Below are 16,141 nucleotides of genomic sequence, written 5' to 3'. Positions count from 1 at the left end.
TTAACTAAAATTGAAATGTAGTCATCAATCTTGATCATAATATTAAAGGCACCATGATGGTTCACAGAACCATTAATTAAATTGTCAAGAGAGTAGTAATAAACATTGCAAAGCAACCGCCCTGCAAGATGCAAACTGCAGCAGATTCAGCTTGGTGGATTTGCAAATTGGCCAGGTACTACCATACCTCATCTCAGCACTGATTAATTTATCTCCTGCATGTGTGGTGGCAATTTTCTGCTCCCACAATCTGCAAAGAACCAAGCAATAGCATACAAGTTAAAATTAATTTGTAACTAACCCAAACAGTATTTAAATATGAAACAATGCAGGCTACCTATTGTGTAGTATTTACAAGAAGGATAAATAATGTGCAAGCCAAAATGCCATAAAATTAGCTAATGAATTGTTGGGTAAAATAATGTGCAAGCCAAAGGCTCACAAGGTTGAGGTTTTGGCATGTGAGCTTCACAGCAGCCATAGGAGATATCAACATAATAGATCAGAACCCTCTGCTTTGTGAAGAGAGGAAAAAAAACAACTTCTAGGGCATATCATACCTATCTCAATAAAATAGCTTTTAAAAGTTCAGACAGAACCGAAACCAGGTGCAATGTAGGTTGTGTATTCTGTTTTCTGGCCAACATCATCATCAATATTCAGTTTTATATATAGATAAATATTATTTGCATTCCATTGAAAATATACAGATCTGAACTAAGGAAACTTCAGAAATTTTAGTGCGGGATTACATTAGGCAATGTGCTAGCACTGTACCTGGAGTGTAGAAGCTCATGAACGGGATGATAGTAACAATAACCCTGGACTCGCCTACCTTCCTCTTCCGACCTGACTTGAGCTCCATCATGAAAACACCAACATCTGTCCCCAAAAAGATGACACCAAGACCCTCAGCAAAACCAATCACCCTAGGTTGGCTGCGGGCGTTGTTAATGGGGAACAATTTCTCAAGATGATGACCCTGCATTGTACCCATCCGGCACTTCCCTTTGGATCCAACTTCCTTGACCACAGGTGAAGGCTTGAACACTTGATGCCGGCGAGCCCAAGCGAACCATCCTCCATTGGCATGAGGACAACACCGCATTGGTACACGTCTGGTGTGAAAATAATAGATAAGCAATTCTTGACCAAACCAAATTTCAGAATCCTTTCACCCCAGGTGAGGGCGAAATAGATGCCATCTCGGACAACAGCACCACTCCTTTTGTTGTTGACATTGCCACTGACGCCCAAGTCAACAGAGGTGGGTGTGCCCCACGCACGAGTCTCTGATGAGTACACGCACGCCCGTGCGAGCCTGTCAGTGGCAGGAGCACTTACAACGGGGCAAGAACCCACGGAGACCACTAGGAAGGGGCCTCCGTGGCAATCGAGGTGGTTGCAGCTGCCCACGGCGCAGAGAACCGCATAGGACTAGTTGAAGCACAGCCGCATTCTGGGCATGGGCAGCCTCTGCCGAAGGCGCGTGACGGGATCCTAGACAACGAGGTTCATGCCGATGGACCCGTGGCCGACGAGGACCCGCCCATGGCAAGAGCTGAGCACTTCCCATCCCGTGGAATATTCGAACGCCAGCTGCGGCAAGGGGGGTGCTGATGTGGTGGGGACGAACCAGGGTGCGTGGACGCGGTCGGCGGCGGCGAGCTGATTTTGGAAGAAGCCAAGCATCGGAGGCGTCCGGTGGAACTCGCGGTACCGGCGGACGAAGGCGGGGTCCACGAGGAGGCGGCGCCAGAGCTTGCAGACTAGGGAGGCGCGGACGAGGTGCGCGGGCTCCTCCGGGGCGATGCGGAGGAGGATCTCCTCGGTGGCGCCGTCGATGAGCTCCGGCAGCCGGCGCGGCGGCGCCATGCCGGGCGAGGGTTTGGCTGGGGATTTGGATTGGGGAAGAACAAGGGAGGACGGGGGAGCGACGGCGATGATGAGAGGCGGCGGCTGCCACGTGAGGACACGCTTTTTTTTAAAGCTACACCGTCGGCATTTTTGTTAATTTGATTTCTGGAAATTTGCAGGCAGCAAAGCATGTAGTACTCCCTGCTGACTAAACTAAATCAATTTACAAGAAGATTTGGACCGTTTAGTATTACTCCATGCCCTCGATTAATCATGTCCCAAAGATTGCCTTTGACGTTCCAAAATTTAGTTCGTTGTTCATGGATCAATGCACATTATTTTAGGACAAAAGATTTGGTTACAAATTAATTTTATTTTAGGAGAACGGGAGTAGGACCTTATTATATACCAGTGACTATTAATTTTATTTATGCGGATTAATATCGAACAATTAAGCATATTATGGTAGGTTGTGAACGATGTGGGTGGATTTGGAAATTTGCTTGTATTTTGCTAATTGCCTATTCAGTAATAATGTTTGTGATACAGAAAATAGAGGAAATTCGAGTGTGCAGGTCACATAGAGGACACCAAGTTAGTAATTCCATTATATTTTACCTATTGGTTCTCACAAAACACTGTCATTGCCCACAAATCGGTGGCATAGCGCAGGAGGACAGCGACTCGGTGGAAGCAACATCTAACGAGGATGAGTCGGTGGAAAGCGCGGATTTGGTGGAAGGCCCGGACTATCTCGAAATCTTGGTGGCGGAAGGCGACTGGGAGCATGACGCATGCTTTGCATTCGTTGAAGTGGAGCCACCGATGGCGGCCGTCAACCCAACGCCGCTCATTCTCTCCGCTTTCAACGTTGCGACGCCACAGCTTCGCTTCCCGCTGCTACCCTCCTCCCTTGGGGTCGCTCTCCTGCATTTCAGAATAGAGGCGGCGTGTGAAGCTGCTATGGCAGTCCAGCCCATCTGCCTCAACGGCACGGTGGTCCACTTGGAGTGCGTTGAAGACACGGATGACCGTTTCCTCCGCGAACCCGCTTGGTTGGCGCACATCACGGCCTAGAACCTGTCGGAGGAACATTGGGAGGCGAAGAAAGTCCGGGATATCTACAGGTGTGTTGGATCAGTGATGGAAATAGATCCCTTCTGCCTGCCTAGATTTGACCGGTCCTGCATGAGGTTCGTCATCGAGCTGCAGCACCCCCACGTTCCCAGTCGCATCGGCGTGCACACACCGAGCGGCCGCGGTATCGTCCTCCACTAGAGCATCCTGGCCATCTGGCCGCACGAGTAGCAGATCTACGCCAACAGGTAGTGGATCCCGTTCTTTGGCCCCGCCCTGCTGCCACCACCAGCTCCTGGGCATACTCTGGGCAATGAGCACCTCCCGCCAGCACCAGCACAATTCACACAACTACCTGCCGCCCCTGCCCCCGCACAACACGGTCCTGCACACCCCGCTAACCTCCTGCACCCCATGCCTCTCTGCAGCAAGCGCCGCCGCTCCACCCAGCTACCTTCCTCGATGCCGCCATCCTGTGCCATGGATTCATAAACGCGTTCCCACTACCCCACCTGCCTCCGCTCCCCATCATCATCCACCTACCACACTCTGTTGTCCCCACCACCAACACCTGCCGTGCTCACCCAGTCCTGCTCTTCACCTGGCATGCGGGTGAAACCGTGCCCATCCATGCCATGGCCATGCCAAACGCCAGTCCATCCTCCCACCATCGCAGCCAGCAGCTACCTCCCCCCAACCAACTGCTCAAGACGCACCGGCGGCTCCAGGGCACACGTGCTGCAAACCACGCGCCAGCCATGGGCCGGGCAAAGATTAGCACCTGTAACAACGAGTGCCTTGCTGCCAAGGACGGCGGTAAGTTCGTGGATGCCACGGCAGCTTATGAAGAAAACAAAGAAGCCAATTGCGCCTGTGGATCTCGCCAAGCTTGCCGACGCAATGGGACTCGGCGACGCCACCGTGCGTGCGCTGGACCGGATCCTTGACATTGGCGCTGCCACAACTCGCCAGCTGAACAAGAAGAAGCTTGTGAAGCAAACAAAGAAGCCAATTGCGCCTATGGATCTCACCAAGCTCGCCGACGTAGCGGGACTTGGCAACGCCACCATGCACGCGCTGGACCGGGTCCTCGACATTGGCACCGCCACAACTCACCAGCTGAACACGGTGCTCCCCAGGACTGATGCTTGAACTCGAGATGGCCAATGCGCGATCTGCTTTGACCACTTCTGCTAGTAGACACGCTCTGATCTGGGGATACAATCCCCATCTGCCTCCAGCTCGCTCTAGCGTTCCCAGTGTTGCCTTGTGGTTCCCCGATCTCCTTTGTCTATGTCACATTCTCCTTAGAGCTAGAACTCTTTCTTTCTCCGTTTGTTGTTGTGTCTGTTCTACCTTTCTGTCGATGAACTGGTGTCCTTGTGTTAGCCATGAACTCTAACAATGTTTCGTTTTCTCTTCTCCCTTGGAATGTTGGCGGTTTGGGTGATAAGATCAAATGTACTGTTGTGCACGATGCCCTCTCCTCCATACGTTTGAACATTGCTTGTCTTCAAGAAACGAAGCTCTGTCACATGGATCACTGGAAAGCTCGCAATTTCCTCTCGGCAAACCTGGACGCGTTCCAGTGCGCTGACGCTGACAACACACGCGACAGCATTATAACTGCTTGGGATTCTTCTGTCTTCTCCCTCAACACCTGCTTTGCGCGGCCACATTCCCTAACAACCATTCTGTCCTCCACTGCTTTAGATTACTCTTTTGCCGTCACCAATGTTTATGCGCAAGCAAATCACTGGGACTCCCTCTCCTTCTTGGGATCTTTGGAGGAAATAGCCAATCTCGTTACTAGGTGCTGGACTTTGGCAGGAGACTTCAACCTCACCCTGGGTGAGGCAGATAACAGCAATGGCGCCTCCAACGCCACCCTCAACACCGCGTTCAACAACACAATTGAGCAGCTCCACCTTATCAATCTCCCCCTCCTTGATCGATTGTTCACCTGGTCCAATCACCGAAGCTCCCCCACCCTTGCCCATCTCGACCGCATCTTCTTCAACCTACCTATGAGCACCACCTTCCCCATTTCTTCCTAGAACTCCCTACCCAAACCAACCTCCGATCACACCCCAATCCATCTGTGCATGTTCACGGTCATTCCAAAAGCTAATCTCTTCTGTTTTTAAAAAGGCTTGGCTCAAACACCCTGATTTTTTGCCCGCGGTTCTCCCGATCTGGCACGCAAGCTCACCGCACGGCGCGGCGGCGACAATGGTTCACTCTTTGAAAGCGGTTTGATGCATGTCAAAGGCGTGGGTTCGGCGTAAGCAAGCACCGCCCTCTTTCCTCCCCAGTTGCAAGTTCGTTAACTACCTGCTTGATGTGCTTGAGGAAGTGTGTTACCTTTCTGCAGGAGAGCTTCAGTTGTGCCGTGATTGCCAAGACAGACTGGAGCTCGCCGTGCGCGAACGTGTGGCGTACTGGAAGCATCTCGGCAAGTACCACGCCATCCGCGAGGGAGACGCAAACACCCGCTTCTTCCACGCGCAAGCTATGCAATGACTACGGCGCAACAACATCCGTGTGTTGTTTGTGGATGGGGTTGTGGTGTCCTCACACCGCGACAAAACATCTACGCTCACCGCGCACCTGCAAGACCTCCTGCGTGCACGTCCAGTGGACATGGGCGCCGCCGACTTCAACGCTCTCTACGCCAATACGGAGAAGGTGAACGCAGCTCCGCTGCTGATGCCGTTCACGGAGTCGGAGGCGCATGTCGTCGTGCGGTCCATGAACCAGTCCAGCTCTCCTGGACCTGACAGCTTTGGACCAGCCTTCTACATGGTGGCATGGACCACCGTGTCACCATCGGTCATGCAGCTGGTGCGCGCGTTCCAGGAAGGGGAGGCTGAACTGGAACGGCTCAATCGGTCTTATGTCGTCATGATTCCCAAGCTCGCTACCGCCTCGACACATGGCGACTACCGCCCCATTTGCCTGCAGAATTGTTCACTGAAGATTGGCTCCAAAATGCTCACAACAAGACTGCAATGCCAGATCTCGCGCCTCATTGATCTGGACCAAACAGTCTTCATCAATGGGCGTTCCATCTCCGAGAACTTTGTTTATGCCATGGAGCTCGTCTAGTGCTGCCATCGGCGCAAGCTTCCAAACTCGACTTTTCCAAAGCATTTAACTCAGTGAACTGGAGCAGCCTCGTCGATGTCATGGCGGCCAGAGGGTTCCCGACTATGTGGATCAGCTGGATCCATGATTTGTTGCAAACCTCAAAGATGGCTGTTCTGGTCAATGGAGTTCCTGGTCCTTGGTTCACATGTGGGAGGGGTTTATGTCAGGGCGACCCATTGTCCCCCTACCTCTTCCTCCTGGTGGCCGACGTCCTGCAACAACTGATAAAAGGTGATTCACGGATTTCACACCCAGCAGCACCTGGGTAGCCGTGCCCAGTACTCCAGTATGCGGATGACACACTCCTGCTTCTCCGAGCTGACCAAGACGGGCTGGAGGCGCTGAAGCAAGTTCTGGATCATTTTTCAGCAGCAACCCGTTTGCAAATCAATTTCTATAAGAGCACGATGGTGCCCATGAATGTCTCGAACTCTTCATCGGCAAACTTCCAAAGCATCCTCGGATGCAAGCTAGGCAGTTCCCCCAATCCTACCTGGGATTGCCACTGTCAAATGGGAAGCTTCGGGTGTCAGCTTTCACCCCACTCATTGCCAAGGTCGACAGGCAGCTAAGTGGATGGCGAGCTTCACTCCTCAATGCAACATGCAGAGCAGTGCTGATCAACAGCGTTGTGGATAGCCAATTCACTTATGCCATGTCGGTACTCCTTCCCCCTGGCATCGTATAGAAGCACTTAACAGCCGGCGTAGACAAGGTCAGTGGTGCCCAATGTTTAGTCGCGTGGGAAAACACTTGCAAGACAACGGACCATGGCGGCCTCAGCCTCAAACATCTGTCCACGCAGAATAAAAGTCTCCTTCTCAAGCTTCTTCACCGGCTTCATCACCCTGACGACTCCTCCTGGGCACGCTGGGTGCGCAGCCTTGTCAGGCCGGTGGATCTCCATGGCGAGATCAATGGGGCACACTGGAATGATCTTTAGGGGCTGCTGCTGCTGTATCGAACACTAACCTGCTCTGCAGTTTCGGATGGCTCATCAACCAGTTTCTGGCACGACCAATGGCTGTCTACAGGCCGGCTACTTGACATGTTCCCAATGCTCCTCACTCATGCCGTTGATGAGAATGTTTCAGTGGCACAGGTGTTGGACGATGGTTTGGAAGCGCATCTTACCCCACGCCTATCACACCAGGCTTCTGACGAACTCGAGAAGATCAACAACGTGCTCACCAGTGTTTCACTCCGTGAAGGAGAAGATCAATGCCTGTGCCCCTTTGGCCGCGAGACCGCTAGTCTGTCATCTGCTGAGGTCTACTCCAAGCTCATGATATCAGCTGGTTCGTCCCCGTCCCCTTTCGCCAACTTCGTTTATCAGTGCAATTGAAGGTTTATCAGTGCAATTAAATAGGTTCAGAAGGTTGGGTTGTGTTATGTGAGAAAATCTTGCCAATATCAAGAATGGTCCACATGAACAGGTTGAACCTGACAAAACATTATGTGTAACATTGCATTGTCCTAATACTCATACCATGCATTCAATTTTCACAGGCATATGCATCATATAGTTTCCATTCAACTGTAACCTACAAACCAGTATTAGAACAATGCAGGATTACAAACAGGCAAAGGGCTGGGACAATACCTGGTGTGTTTCTCATGAAGGGTATGACAGGATAGTATGTACCAGGCTTAGCTACCTTCCTCGCCCGCCCTGTCTTGAGCTCAATAATGAAGTCACCAATATCGGTGGTAATGAAGATGACACGCACACCCTTCAGCAAAACAAGTCACAATAGTTTCTTTAAAAGGGTTGGCAACAGGCAGCAATGGCTGTAGCTCAATCCCTCTGGATTTGCTTTCCTCGACCATAAGTAAAGGTTGGAACCCTTAGTGCCAGAGAGCCCAAGAAAACCATCATGCGTGAGCATGAGGACAATGCCGTGGTCGTAAGAGTCATCAGGCGTGTAAATGACAGACAGGTGATGCTTGACAAAGTCATACTTTAGAATTGTATCACCCCTGCCAAGTTCGAAGTAGATTTCATGTCCGACAATGGCACAGCGACTCTGGTTCACAAAGGTTTCGCTGCTGACGTGAACAGAAACCGACGTGCTCCAAGCACCAACCTGCGACGAGTATGTGCACACACACACGAGCCTGCCCATACAATTGTCATAGGTGGAAGGGGCACCCATGGCAGTCGCAGTGGTCGCAATTGGTCGCCGCACAGAGCACTGCGGCGGGCAACCACTGGATGCAGGGCTCCTGCACGTCCTCTCGGTCACCGGTGATTTGGTCCCAGACAAAAAAGTGGTCGGTCTCCGGCTTCTTGAGCAGAACGCGCCCGTGGCGGCAGTCGAGGGGGAAGTAGCTGCGGCAATCGAACACCGGCTGGCGAAAGGGGGAGTCATCCGTGGTGGGGACGAAGCGGGGGATGTGATTGATAAGGTGTGACCCTCTGAAGAAGCCGAGCAGCGGAGGGGTTCGGTGGAATCGGCAGTACCGGCGTGTTGGAACTAGCTCTAAGATCACTCACGCTCACGCACAGACGCAAGGAGGAAGATGAACAGTAGTTTCCGGCGACGAACGCCACGGCCACCGAACGACCTGCAGCCTGCTATTCAACTCAAAATGGACTCGAACAGAAGTTTACACAAGGATTACATGGCCATATAAAGGTCCAGTAGAGTCACAGCGCCCACACAACCCACTACGGCGAGCTCGGTGCGTACTGACGCACCACCCCGGCGGACTCGGCCTTCTCTGCGTTCCGAGCACCAAACTCCTCCGCAAGAACCGGTCCTCAACTCCACTCGCACGCCAGATCGCACTCCCTTCCGCTATTGACGCCATGGCCAACGATTCAGCCATCCCTGCAAGTCTGCAACTGCAACCCTAACAGAAACTGGCCACGACGGGAACGCGAGCCCGTACACGCGCACCATCTGGCCGAACCTATTACGATAGCTTGAACGCGGCCACGGCCGTCCTAGCCTGACACGGACTCTCCCTAAACAAGCTAACTGACTCAAACGAGAACGCACACACACGCACGCGTTGCACGCGACACACACATATGTGCTAAGTCAAGATTAGTGCTAACAATTTCCCCCCTAATCTTGACTTGCTTATTCTACTTTCTAGACATACTTCAAAGTAATGTTGGTTCATCATCCGCCGTCGCAAGGACCGCTTCTTCCTTCTTTGGCTTGGGACATTCCTTGGCAAAATGTCAACGGACGCCGCAATTGTAGCATTTACCTTTCTTTCCCGGAGACTTGAGCTTCTCCCGAGCCTGCCACTCGGCCGCCGTGAGCAGGAGCTGACCATGATCGGTCTCGCTAGCTTGAGTGCGCCGTTGAGAACGCTCGTCGAAGGCCTTCAACCTCCCAAGCGCCTCCTCAAAAGGCATCTTCTCCACGTCACAAAACTGCTCGATCCCTGCAACGACTGGGTAGAGCCGATCTGGGACGGTGTCGAGGAGCTTCTTAACCATGGCGGAGTCGTCAAGTGTTGCGCCGAGGTTGACGTACTTCGCCGCCATACCACTAATTTTGCCGGCGTAGTCATCCAATGGCTCCCCCTCCTTCATGCGCAGCAAGTCGAATTCGCCTTTCAAGGTTGAAAGACGAGCAGCCTTGACGCGGTCGGCTCCGACAAACCTCGTCTTGAGGCTATCCCAAAGCTCTTTCGCCGTCTTCTTTTGTGACACCTGCAAGAGAATGTCCTCCGGTAGCGCTTGAAGAAGTTGTGCCCTCGCCGTCTTGTCCTTCCGTGCGTCCGCCACCTCGCCTTCCGCCGGATTCACGGCCTCCCAAAGGCCCTGAGCATCAAGGATGGCCTCCACCTTGATCGCCCACGCGGTGTAGTTCGTCGATGAGAGCAGCGGGTACGCGAGCGAGACACCGCTACTTCCCCCGACACTGTGCGGAACCATCGCCATGGAGTCGAGGTAGTAGCGCAGGATCTTGGGCATACACGGCTCTGATACCAATTGTTGGAACTAGCTCTAAGATCACTCACGCTCACGCACAGACGCAAGGAGGAAGATGAACAGTAGTTTCCGGCGACGAACGCCACGGCCGCCGAACGACCTGCAGCCTGCTATTCAACTCAAAATGGACTCGAACAGAAGTTTACACAAGGATTACATGGCCATATAAAGGTCCAGTAGAGTCGCAGCGCCCACACAACCCACTACGGCGAGCTCGGTGCGTACTGACGCACCACCCCGGCGGACTCGGCCTTCTCTGCGTTCCGAGCACCAAACTCCTCCGCAAGAACCGGTCCTCAACTCCACTCGCACGCCAGATCGCACTCCCTTCCGCTATTGACGCCATGGCCAACGATTCAGCCATCCCTGCAAGTCTGCAACTGCAACCCTAACAGAAACTGGCCACGACGCGAACGCGAGCCCATACACGCGCACCATCTGGCCGAACCTATTACGATAGCTTGAACGCGGCCACGGCCGTCCTAGCCTGACACGGACTCTCCCTAAACAAGCTAACTGACTCAAACGAGAACGCACACACACGCACGCGTTGCACGCGACACACACATATGTGCTAAGTCAAGATTAGTGCTAACACGGCGGAGGAAGGCGTGGTCGGAGAGGATGCTGCACCAGAGCTTGCAGACGAGGGAGGCGCGGAAGAGGTGCGCGGGATCGTCCGGCGGGAGCCGCAGGAGGTTCTCCGCGATGGCGTCCTCGATCAGCTCCGGCAGGCGCGGCGGCGCCGCCATGGTGGGCGGCGCGCTCGGGGTCGGTGAGGGTTTGGGTGGGGAACTGGATTGGGAGAAGACGAGAGTGAGAGAGAGAGGCCCGTCGTGCTTGTTGTGCCTTCATGGGCCTACTCGGGCGGAGTTAGTTTGGAATGGCCCAGAAAGATCAGAGGCGGCGGCGGACTGCCGGCCGGAGAAGCGGCGGCGGCGGCGCTGGTTGACGGAAGAGTCGAAGACAAGAAGAGGCAGCACAGCGCTCGAGTTGAAGTGCACCTCCAATCTGATTGAAACTTGATTGTGAGAGCATGTCATCTCCTGCCCTCTCAGGTTGCACGGGAGTGTCATTTGATCGCGGAATTTTGTTAAGATTTGATGGAAATACAGTAAAGTCAAGTGTTCCTACGAACGAAGGTGTAAGTAGTCAGGAGCGGAGCTAGAAACTTAAAATTTTGTTTTGTTAGTAGAAGAGGAGCAATAGTGTTAAAATTTTCAAAAGTTAATCAAAATTTGATTTTCTTTTCTGGAAAGTTGCATGACTTGGGTGGGGGCGGCCGCCTTGGCCCCCTTATTAGTGATGTTGATTCATCATGCATGACAGGCTAGCTTCCTTCAGATTGAAGAAAAAGTGGTTGATAATTGTGAGCCCCCAAGTCAGGAATTGAAGGCAACAATGACTTGGTCTTGGACTTGGACAAAGATTAGCTAGACTTTTGGGGACGACTTTACTGCTTTCAACTTGTCGTATAATGCAGCTTTGACACTGACGCTTCACACATGCCACACCACAAGAATCGACTGATACCGCTTGTTCGGACCCGTAAGAATGAACAGAACCGAACTATCGCTGGATGGATCACCTTCTCCCATCTATTTGTGATCATAAACCTCGATCAGCTCCACATCCCTCAGTAAGCACCTGCTAGTTGTGCTATCAGCAGCTAGCTGAGCCACACGCGGCCGCGGGCAAGACGAAGAACACTAAGGTAAGGACAACTATGCACATTTCATCATGATCAATACTATTCTTGTGCGCATCAAATTAAAATATACAGATGCTGTTCTCTTCTCCTCGGACCTCAGATCATCACCAGGTATATCAATTCCTTCCCCCGGCTCGGCCGGTTCAATTCACACATGGAGGACTTCATGGCGGTAGCGGCACAAGTGGTGGGTGGAGCCGTTCTTCAGGAGATGGTGAGCAGAGGCGCCTCCTTGGTGCTGGGCAAACGCAAGGACAAGGCCTCACAAGGACACTACCTGGAGAGGCTCAGGAAGGCCATCCACGAGGTGGAGTTCGTCCTGGAGAGAACAGCGAAACTGCCGATCACAGAGGTCTCTCTGCTTCGCGACAGGATTGAGCTGAAGCGTGACTTCATCCAGGCCGCATCTCTGCTCAACAGGAACAAGAAGCGGCAGGCACAAGGCCAGCAGGAGATCTCGCAAGCGGCAACGAGTTCCTCCTCATCTCAAGAAGGTTTGGTTACTCCTACTTCCATGTTTTGCTTCTCATCTTTCATCAGCAGCAGCATGATCAAGGATGAGTTGTGGTTGACCTGCGACGATGTCGAGAGATTTGAGCAGTTTGCAGATTCTGCACGAAGCATACTAACAAAGGTGGAGTCTGGTTGTTCACTCCGGCGTTGGATGTCTTTCTCCAGCCCTCTCGTCAGGCACCTCTTCGAATGGAAAACCCTGATCTACACAAGGGTGCAAGCAGGCCAAGAGCGCAGGTTCTCCATGTGGCCCGCACGTCTAGAAGAAGATCAGCGCGGCGTGGAGGCGCATATTGAGTACAAGTATTTGGATCGCAAGAGGCCTGACAAAAGTTTCTCTCTTTGGTTTGTGCTGAGGCTCTCAGAGAGCACAGACATAGCTGGGGTTGCCATGGATTGCCTGCAGTCGTTGGCATCCCAGTTCAAGCTTGATGAGGTTGACACTGCAATGGGAGAACTCACCCTACTAGCTAATCTACAAGACGTCTCCCATTCGAATGCTCCTCCCATGCTTGGCATTCAGGAGAAGCATTGCAAAATCATTCAAACGTGTCGCCCCAATCCATTATGCTGCATAGAAAGAGGGCACGGACGACCTTGTGTTAACAGCATCGACTCGACAGAGCTATCACACGTACTCCCAGAGGCAGTAATTCTTTTCAAATTCAAGTGCTACATTTCAGCAAAAGATTGCAACTTGCGTAGCTCATTTCATGGAGTGGCTAAAAGAAGTCTCATGAGAGACCACCAGAGGCCACCTTTAAAGCTGACGGTTTCCTTGCATCCTCACTGTGTGCAGGAAGAGCAGCAGCTGCAGGCAAGTTATGCAGTCGAGGTAATTGGAAAAAATGATGAAGAATGTATAGATGTTAGCATACAACATGTCGGTGAGACGATAAGATCAAATGCTATAAATTGTTTTCTACATCAGCCACAGATCATGAAGTACTCGATCAGGTGGGTCACTAAACATGGTGTTGCCAAGTTTGATGCTAAAAAGCGAAAGCACATAAGGAGCAGGTGCACCCAAAACCAGCAGGCAGGTCCTAGACAAGAACAAAAGCAAAGACAAGGTGGTTGAAGAAAGGACATCAATCGACAAAGGAGGCCCAAATAAGTGACACATAGGTTCAATAGATTGTTTTAGTAAGTGGCGGTCAGATAAGGCCGGCACCAGAGTTTTCTTGAGCTAACAATGTATTTTCCTTATCTTCTTATTAATGAAAGATGTAGGTTGATGATGCTGTCCCTAGACAAGTTGCATTGGTTCAAGGCACTAGCTGAACTCAATTTACTACTTTGTCCACAACATGAAACGCAACAATATGATTTCCCATGTCTGAACCGTGATGTAAACGGTTGATGTTTGAGATTTCAACCAACACATGGCTGAAAGTTCCACGAATAAAATTGCAAGCCACGAATATTATTGAATCTTCATCTATATATGCTAGGCAAAAGAACTCCATGAGCCTCCAAGTGAAAAATCGTTCTGCGATTTGCCATGATATATGAAATATACCAATCTTTCATCTTGAAGTGAAGTGTGAGTCATTGCAGTGCTAATAAATCCAACAGCGACGGCCAAGTGGTCAACAGCCACACAACCTTTTCAAGTCACAGCGTCCAGAATTCACAGTGCGGTTTCCTCCAAGTGTCATCCTCCCCGACCTTTCCAGCTTAGCTTGTTTGGAGCCACCCACCATTTTGACTTTGTTCCCACAAGAATTTAAACTACACAATATAGTACCGTAACAAATATTTTAAAGCATCAGCTAATAGCCTTGCAACATGCCTCGGTGGATTTGCGAATTGGCCAGATATCTCAATAGTTATCAATTTGTCTCCTCTGGCAAAAGCAATTTGCTACAAGCATGCATGATCTGGAAAGTACAAAGCATACAAGTCAAAATCAAATATGATACTGTTTAACATTAACCAGAGAGCAAAAGAATGTACAAGCCAAAATATTATTGCACCACCAAACTTGCGGTTAATAAAAAAATGAAAATAAACTACTTCTCGACGCATGTTGCCAAGATAAATAATTATCCTCAACAAGACAAACATGACCAAATGTAACACCTAATTTTCAAATTTCGCAATTAATAAAATTTCTTAGAATTTAATTGCATGTGTCTAAGGATTTTGAGGTTGTATTTAAATTCTTAGGCACTTAAATTTTTTTCAAAATAAATTAATGAACCATAAGAGTAGTTCATTGTTGCATTCATACTGGTGCATTGTTTTTGGTTGCTTGAATTCAAATTTGTATTTTGAATTCATTTGTTTGCATTCCTTTTAAACCTTTCTTCTTCTTTCTTTTCCTTTTTCTCTTTCGGCCCGTTTCTTCCCATCCTTTTTGTCTTTTGGCCCGTTTCTTCCCATCGGCTTAGCCCGGCTCCACCGCAGCACCCCAGTAGCAGCAGCTCAGCTTGCTTGACCCAACAGCGCTCAAGCCACCCAGCAGCGCCCCTCCATGCCAGCTCCCTCCCGTCGCACCCGATGACAAGCAGGGCCCACCTTTCATCTCCTACCTCCCACACACGCCCGAGCTCGACTTGAGCTCAAGTCCGGGTCATGTTGCACCCCGCCTCCCTTGGCCCGCAAGCCAAGGCAACCCCCCGGCCTATATAAGCAGCCGCCGCATCCCCTCAACCCCACCTAACCCTAAACCCTAGCCGTCTTCGAGCCTAGCGCCACCCCACCTGAGCTCAAGTCCGTGCGTGCATCCGTCGTCACCGATATCCCGCCTCGCCGCCTCCGGGTCGACGACAAGTAACTCAGGAATGAGGGAAGGAGGTGAGGAAGTTATCCGTCCAGGCTCCGTGCACCCTCGTGCCATTTTCCGCTGGCTTCGGCTCGCCGGAGTCGCTACAGAAAGAAAAGGACCTAGGTCTAATTACTTTTGAACTGCGCAGGACTTTGGGTGCAAAAACTAGAAAATTCAAGGTCTCTTTAGCAAAAAGCGGCGTGAGCGGTGCGGTTGACTGGTATCTAAATCGGAAGGGCTAGACGGTGCGGTTTTGAAGGATGGGGTGTGGTGTTACAAATGGTATTAGAACCGTCCCTCGCGGTTGCACGTACGGGTAAGTGTTCGAGCATATGGCACATGGCGCGTGTAGGCTTTGGATGGGACACACAGCATGGCATATGGCATCGGTACTGGATGTACGGTTGGGACACACAACATGGCATATGGCGTTGGCATTGGACGTACAGGCGTGTCCTGAGAGGGAACATTCATGTACATTTGCCCAAGTGTGGGTGAGTTGGACCGACGAGTATGTCGAGTTCTTTGGGGTGTATGTGACATCCGGCCCAACTTTGGATGGCCTAGTAGTGGCGCATGTTTAATACCATATTGCTAGTTGAGCAAGGGTGAAGGCAACTTATAAGCCTTTGTCCACCAGCCATAGCACCTTCGGATTAATCCTTTTATACGAAGCGAGGACAAAAGTATAAGCAAGGTATTATGTGTTAAGCAGGGTGCTATGTGTACGCATGTCCGCCCCTCGGAAGGGTTGGACGGTGCTCCTTTGGAAGATGAAGTGTTACAACGAGCCTCCGATTAATACAGCCATGCAGATGAGCACCTAGGTGGAAGGCGCGGTAGCGGAGGATGAAGGTGGGTTGGACGGTGCAGATTTGGAGGACAAAGCACCCCCACCCCGGCCCATCACTCATGCACGCCCCACCGGCCCCCATCTCCCTCAGCGCTCCCTCTCGCGCCCCCTCCCCTCCTCACGCCGGGATGCCGCCCCCTCCCCTCCTCAGCTCTTGTCGGACCGCCGCCCGCTTCCCTCCTCAGCTCCCACTGGCGACGACCCCTCCCCTCCTCACGCTGGCGCCTGTGGCGGAACTGCCCAAATTAACCT

The 16,141-nt window shown here is 51.6% G+C and overlaps 3 protein-coding genes across 3 annotated transcripts; 1 reads left to right on the top strand and 2 right to left on the bottom strand.

Annotated features, from left to right (window-relative positions):
- Positions 1-203: 203 nt before the first annotated feature.
- On the bottom strand, positions 204-1,875 carry LOC117842897 (uncharacterized). The gene is made up of 4 exons (XM_072291731.1): positions 1,510-1,875; positions 1,304-1,437; positions 778-1,118; positions 204-250 (listed from the first exon to the last, which is right to left on the bottom strand). Exons 1-4 carry the CDS (start codon positions 1,873-1,875, stop codon positions 204-206), a joined length of 888 nt encoding a protein of 295 aa, XP_072147832.1.
- A 7,329-nt stretch (positions 1,876-9,204) lies between these two features.
- Positions 9,205-10,021, bottom strand: LOC140221785 (uncharacterized). Its single transcript, XM_072291748.1, has one exon. The coding sequence runs from the start codon at positions 10,019-10,021 to the stop codon at positions 9,278-9,280; it is 744 nt and encodes a 247-aa protein (XP_072147849.1). The 3' UTR covers positions 9,205-9,277.
- A 1,455-nt stretch (positions 10,022-11,476) lies between these two features.
- Positions 11,477-13,520, top strand: LOC117842893 (uncharacterized). The gene is made up of 2 exons (XM_034723417.2): positions 11,477-11,753; positions 11,851-13,520. Exon 2 carries the CDS (start codon positions 11,905-11,907, stop codon positions 13,342-13,344), a length of 1,440 nt encoding a protein of 479 aa, XP_034579308.1. The 5' UTR covers positions 11,477-11,753; positions 11,851-11,904; the 3' UTR covers positions 13,345-13,520.
- The last annotated feature ends 2,621 nt before the right edge of the window (positions 13,521-16,141 follow it).

Source organism: Setaria viridis, chromosome 2 (genome assembly GCF_005286985.2).
Source record: "Setaria viridis chromosome 2, Setaria_viridis_v4.0, whole genome shotgun sequence".
NCBI classification, from domain to species: Eukaryota; Viridiplantae; Streptophyta; class Magnoliopsida; order Poales; family Poaceae; genus Setaria; species Setaria viridis.
The sequence above is the reverse complement of the archived record's forward strand: the minus strand, read 5'-3'. Positions and strand labels throughout refer to the sequence as shown.

Bases quoted from the DNA above. Each gene is read 5' to 3' on its own strand.
- LOC140221785 (XM_072291748.1), bottom strand. From the start codon at position 10,021: ATGCCCAAGATCCTGCGCTACTACCTCGACTCCATGGCGATGGTTCCG.
- LOC117842893 (XM_034723417.2), top strand. From the start codon at position 11,905: ATGGAGGACTTCATGGCGGTAGCGGCACAAGTGGTGGGTGGAGCCGTT.
- LOC117842897 (XM_072291731.1), bottom strand. From the start codon at position 1,875: ATGGCGCCGCCGCGCCGGCTGCCGGAGCTCATCGACGGCGCCACCGAG. The intron at 1,438-1,509 runs GTTGTCTAGGAT...TGCTTCAACTAG, and splicing joins GGTCCATCGGCATGAACCTC to TCCTATGCGGTTCTCTGCGC. The intron at 1,119-1,303 runs GTACTCATCAGA...TTTTCACACCAG, and splicing joins AGGCTCGCACGGGCGTGCGT to ACGTGTACCAATGCGGTGTT.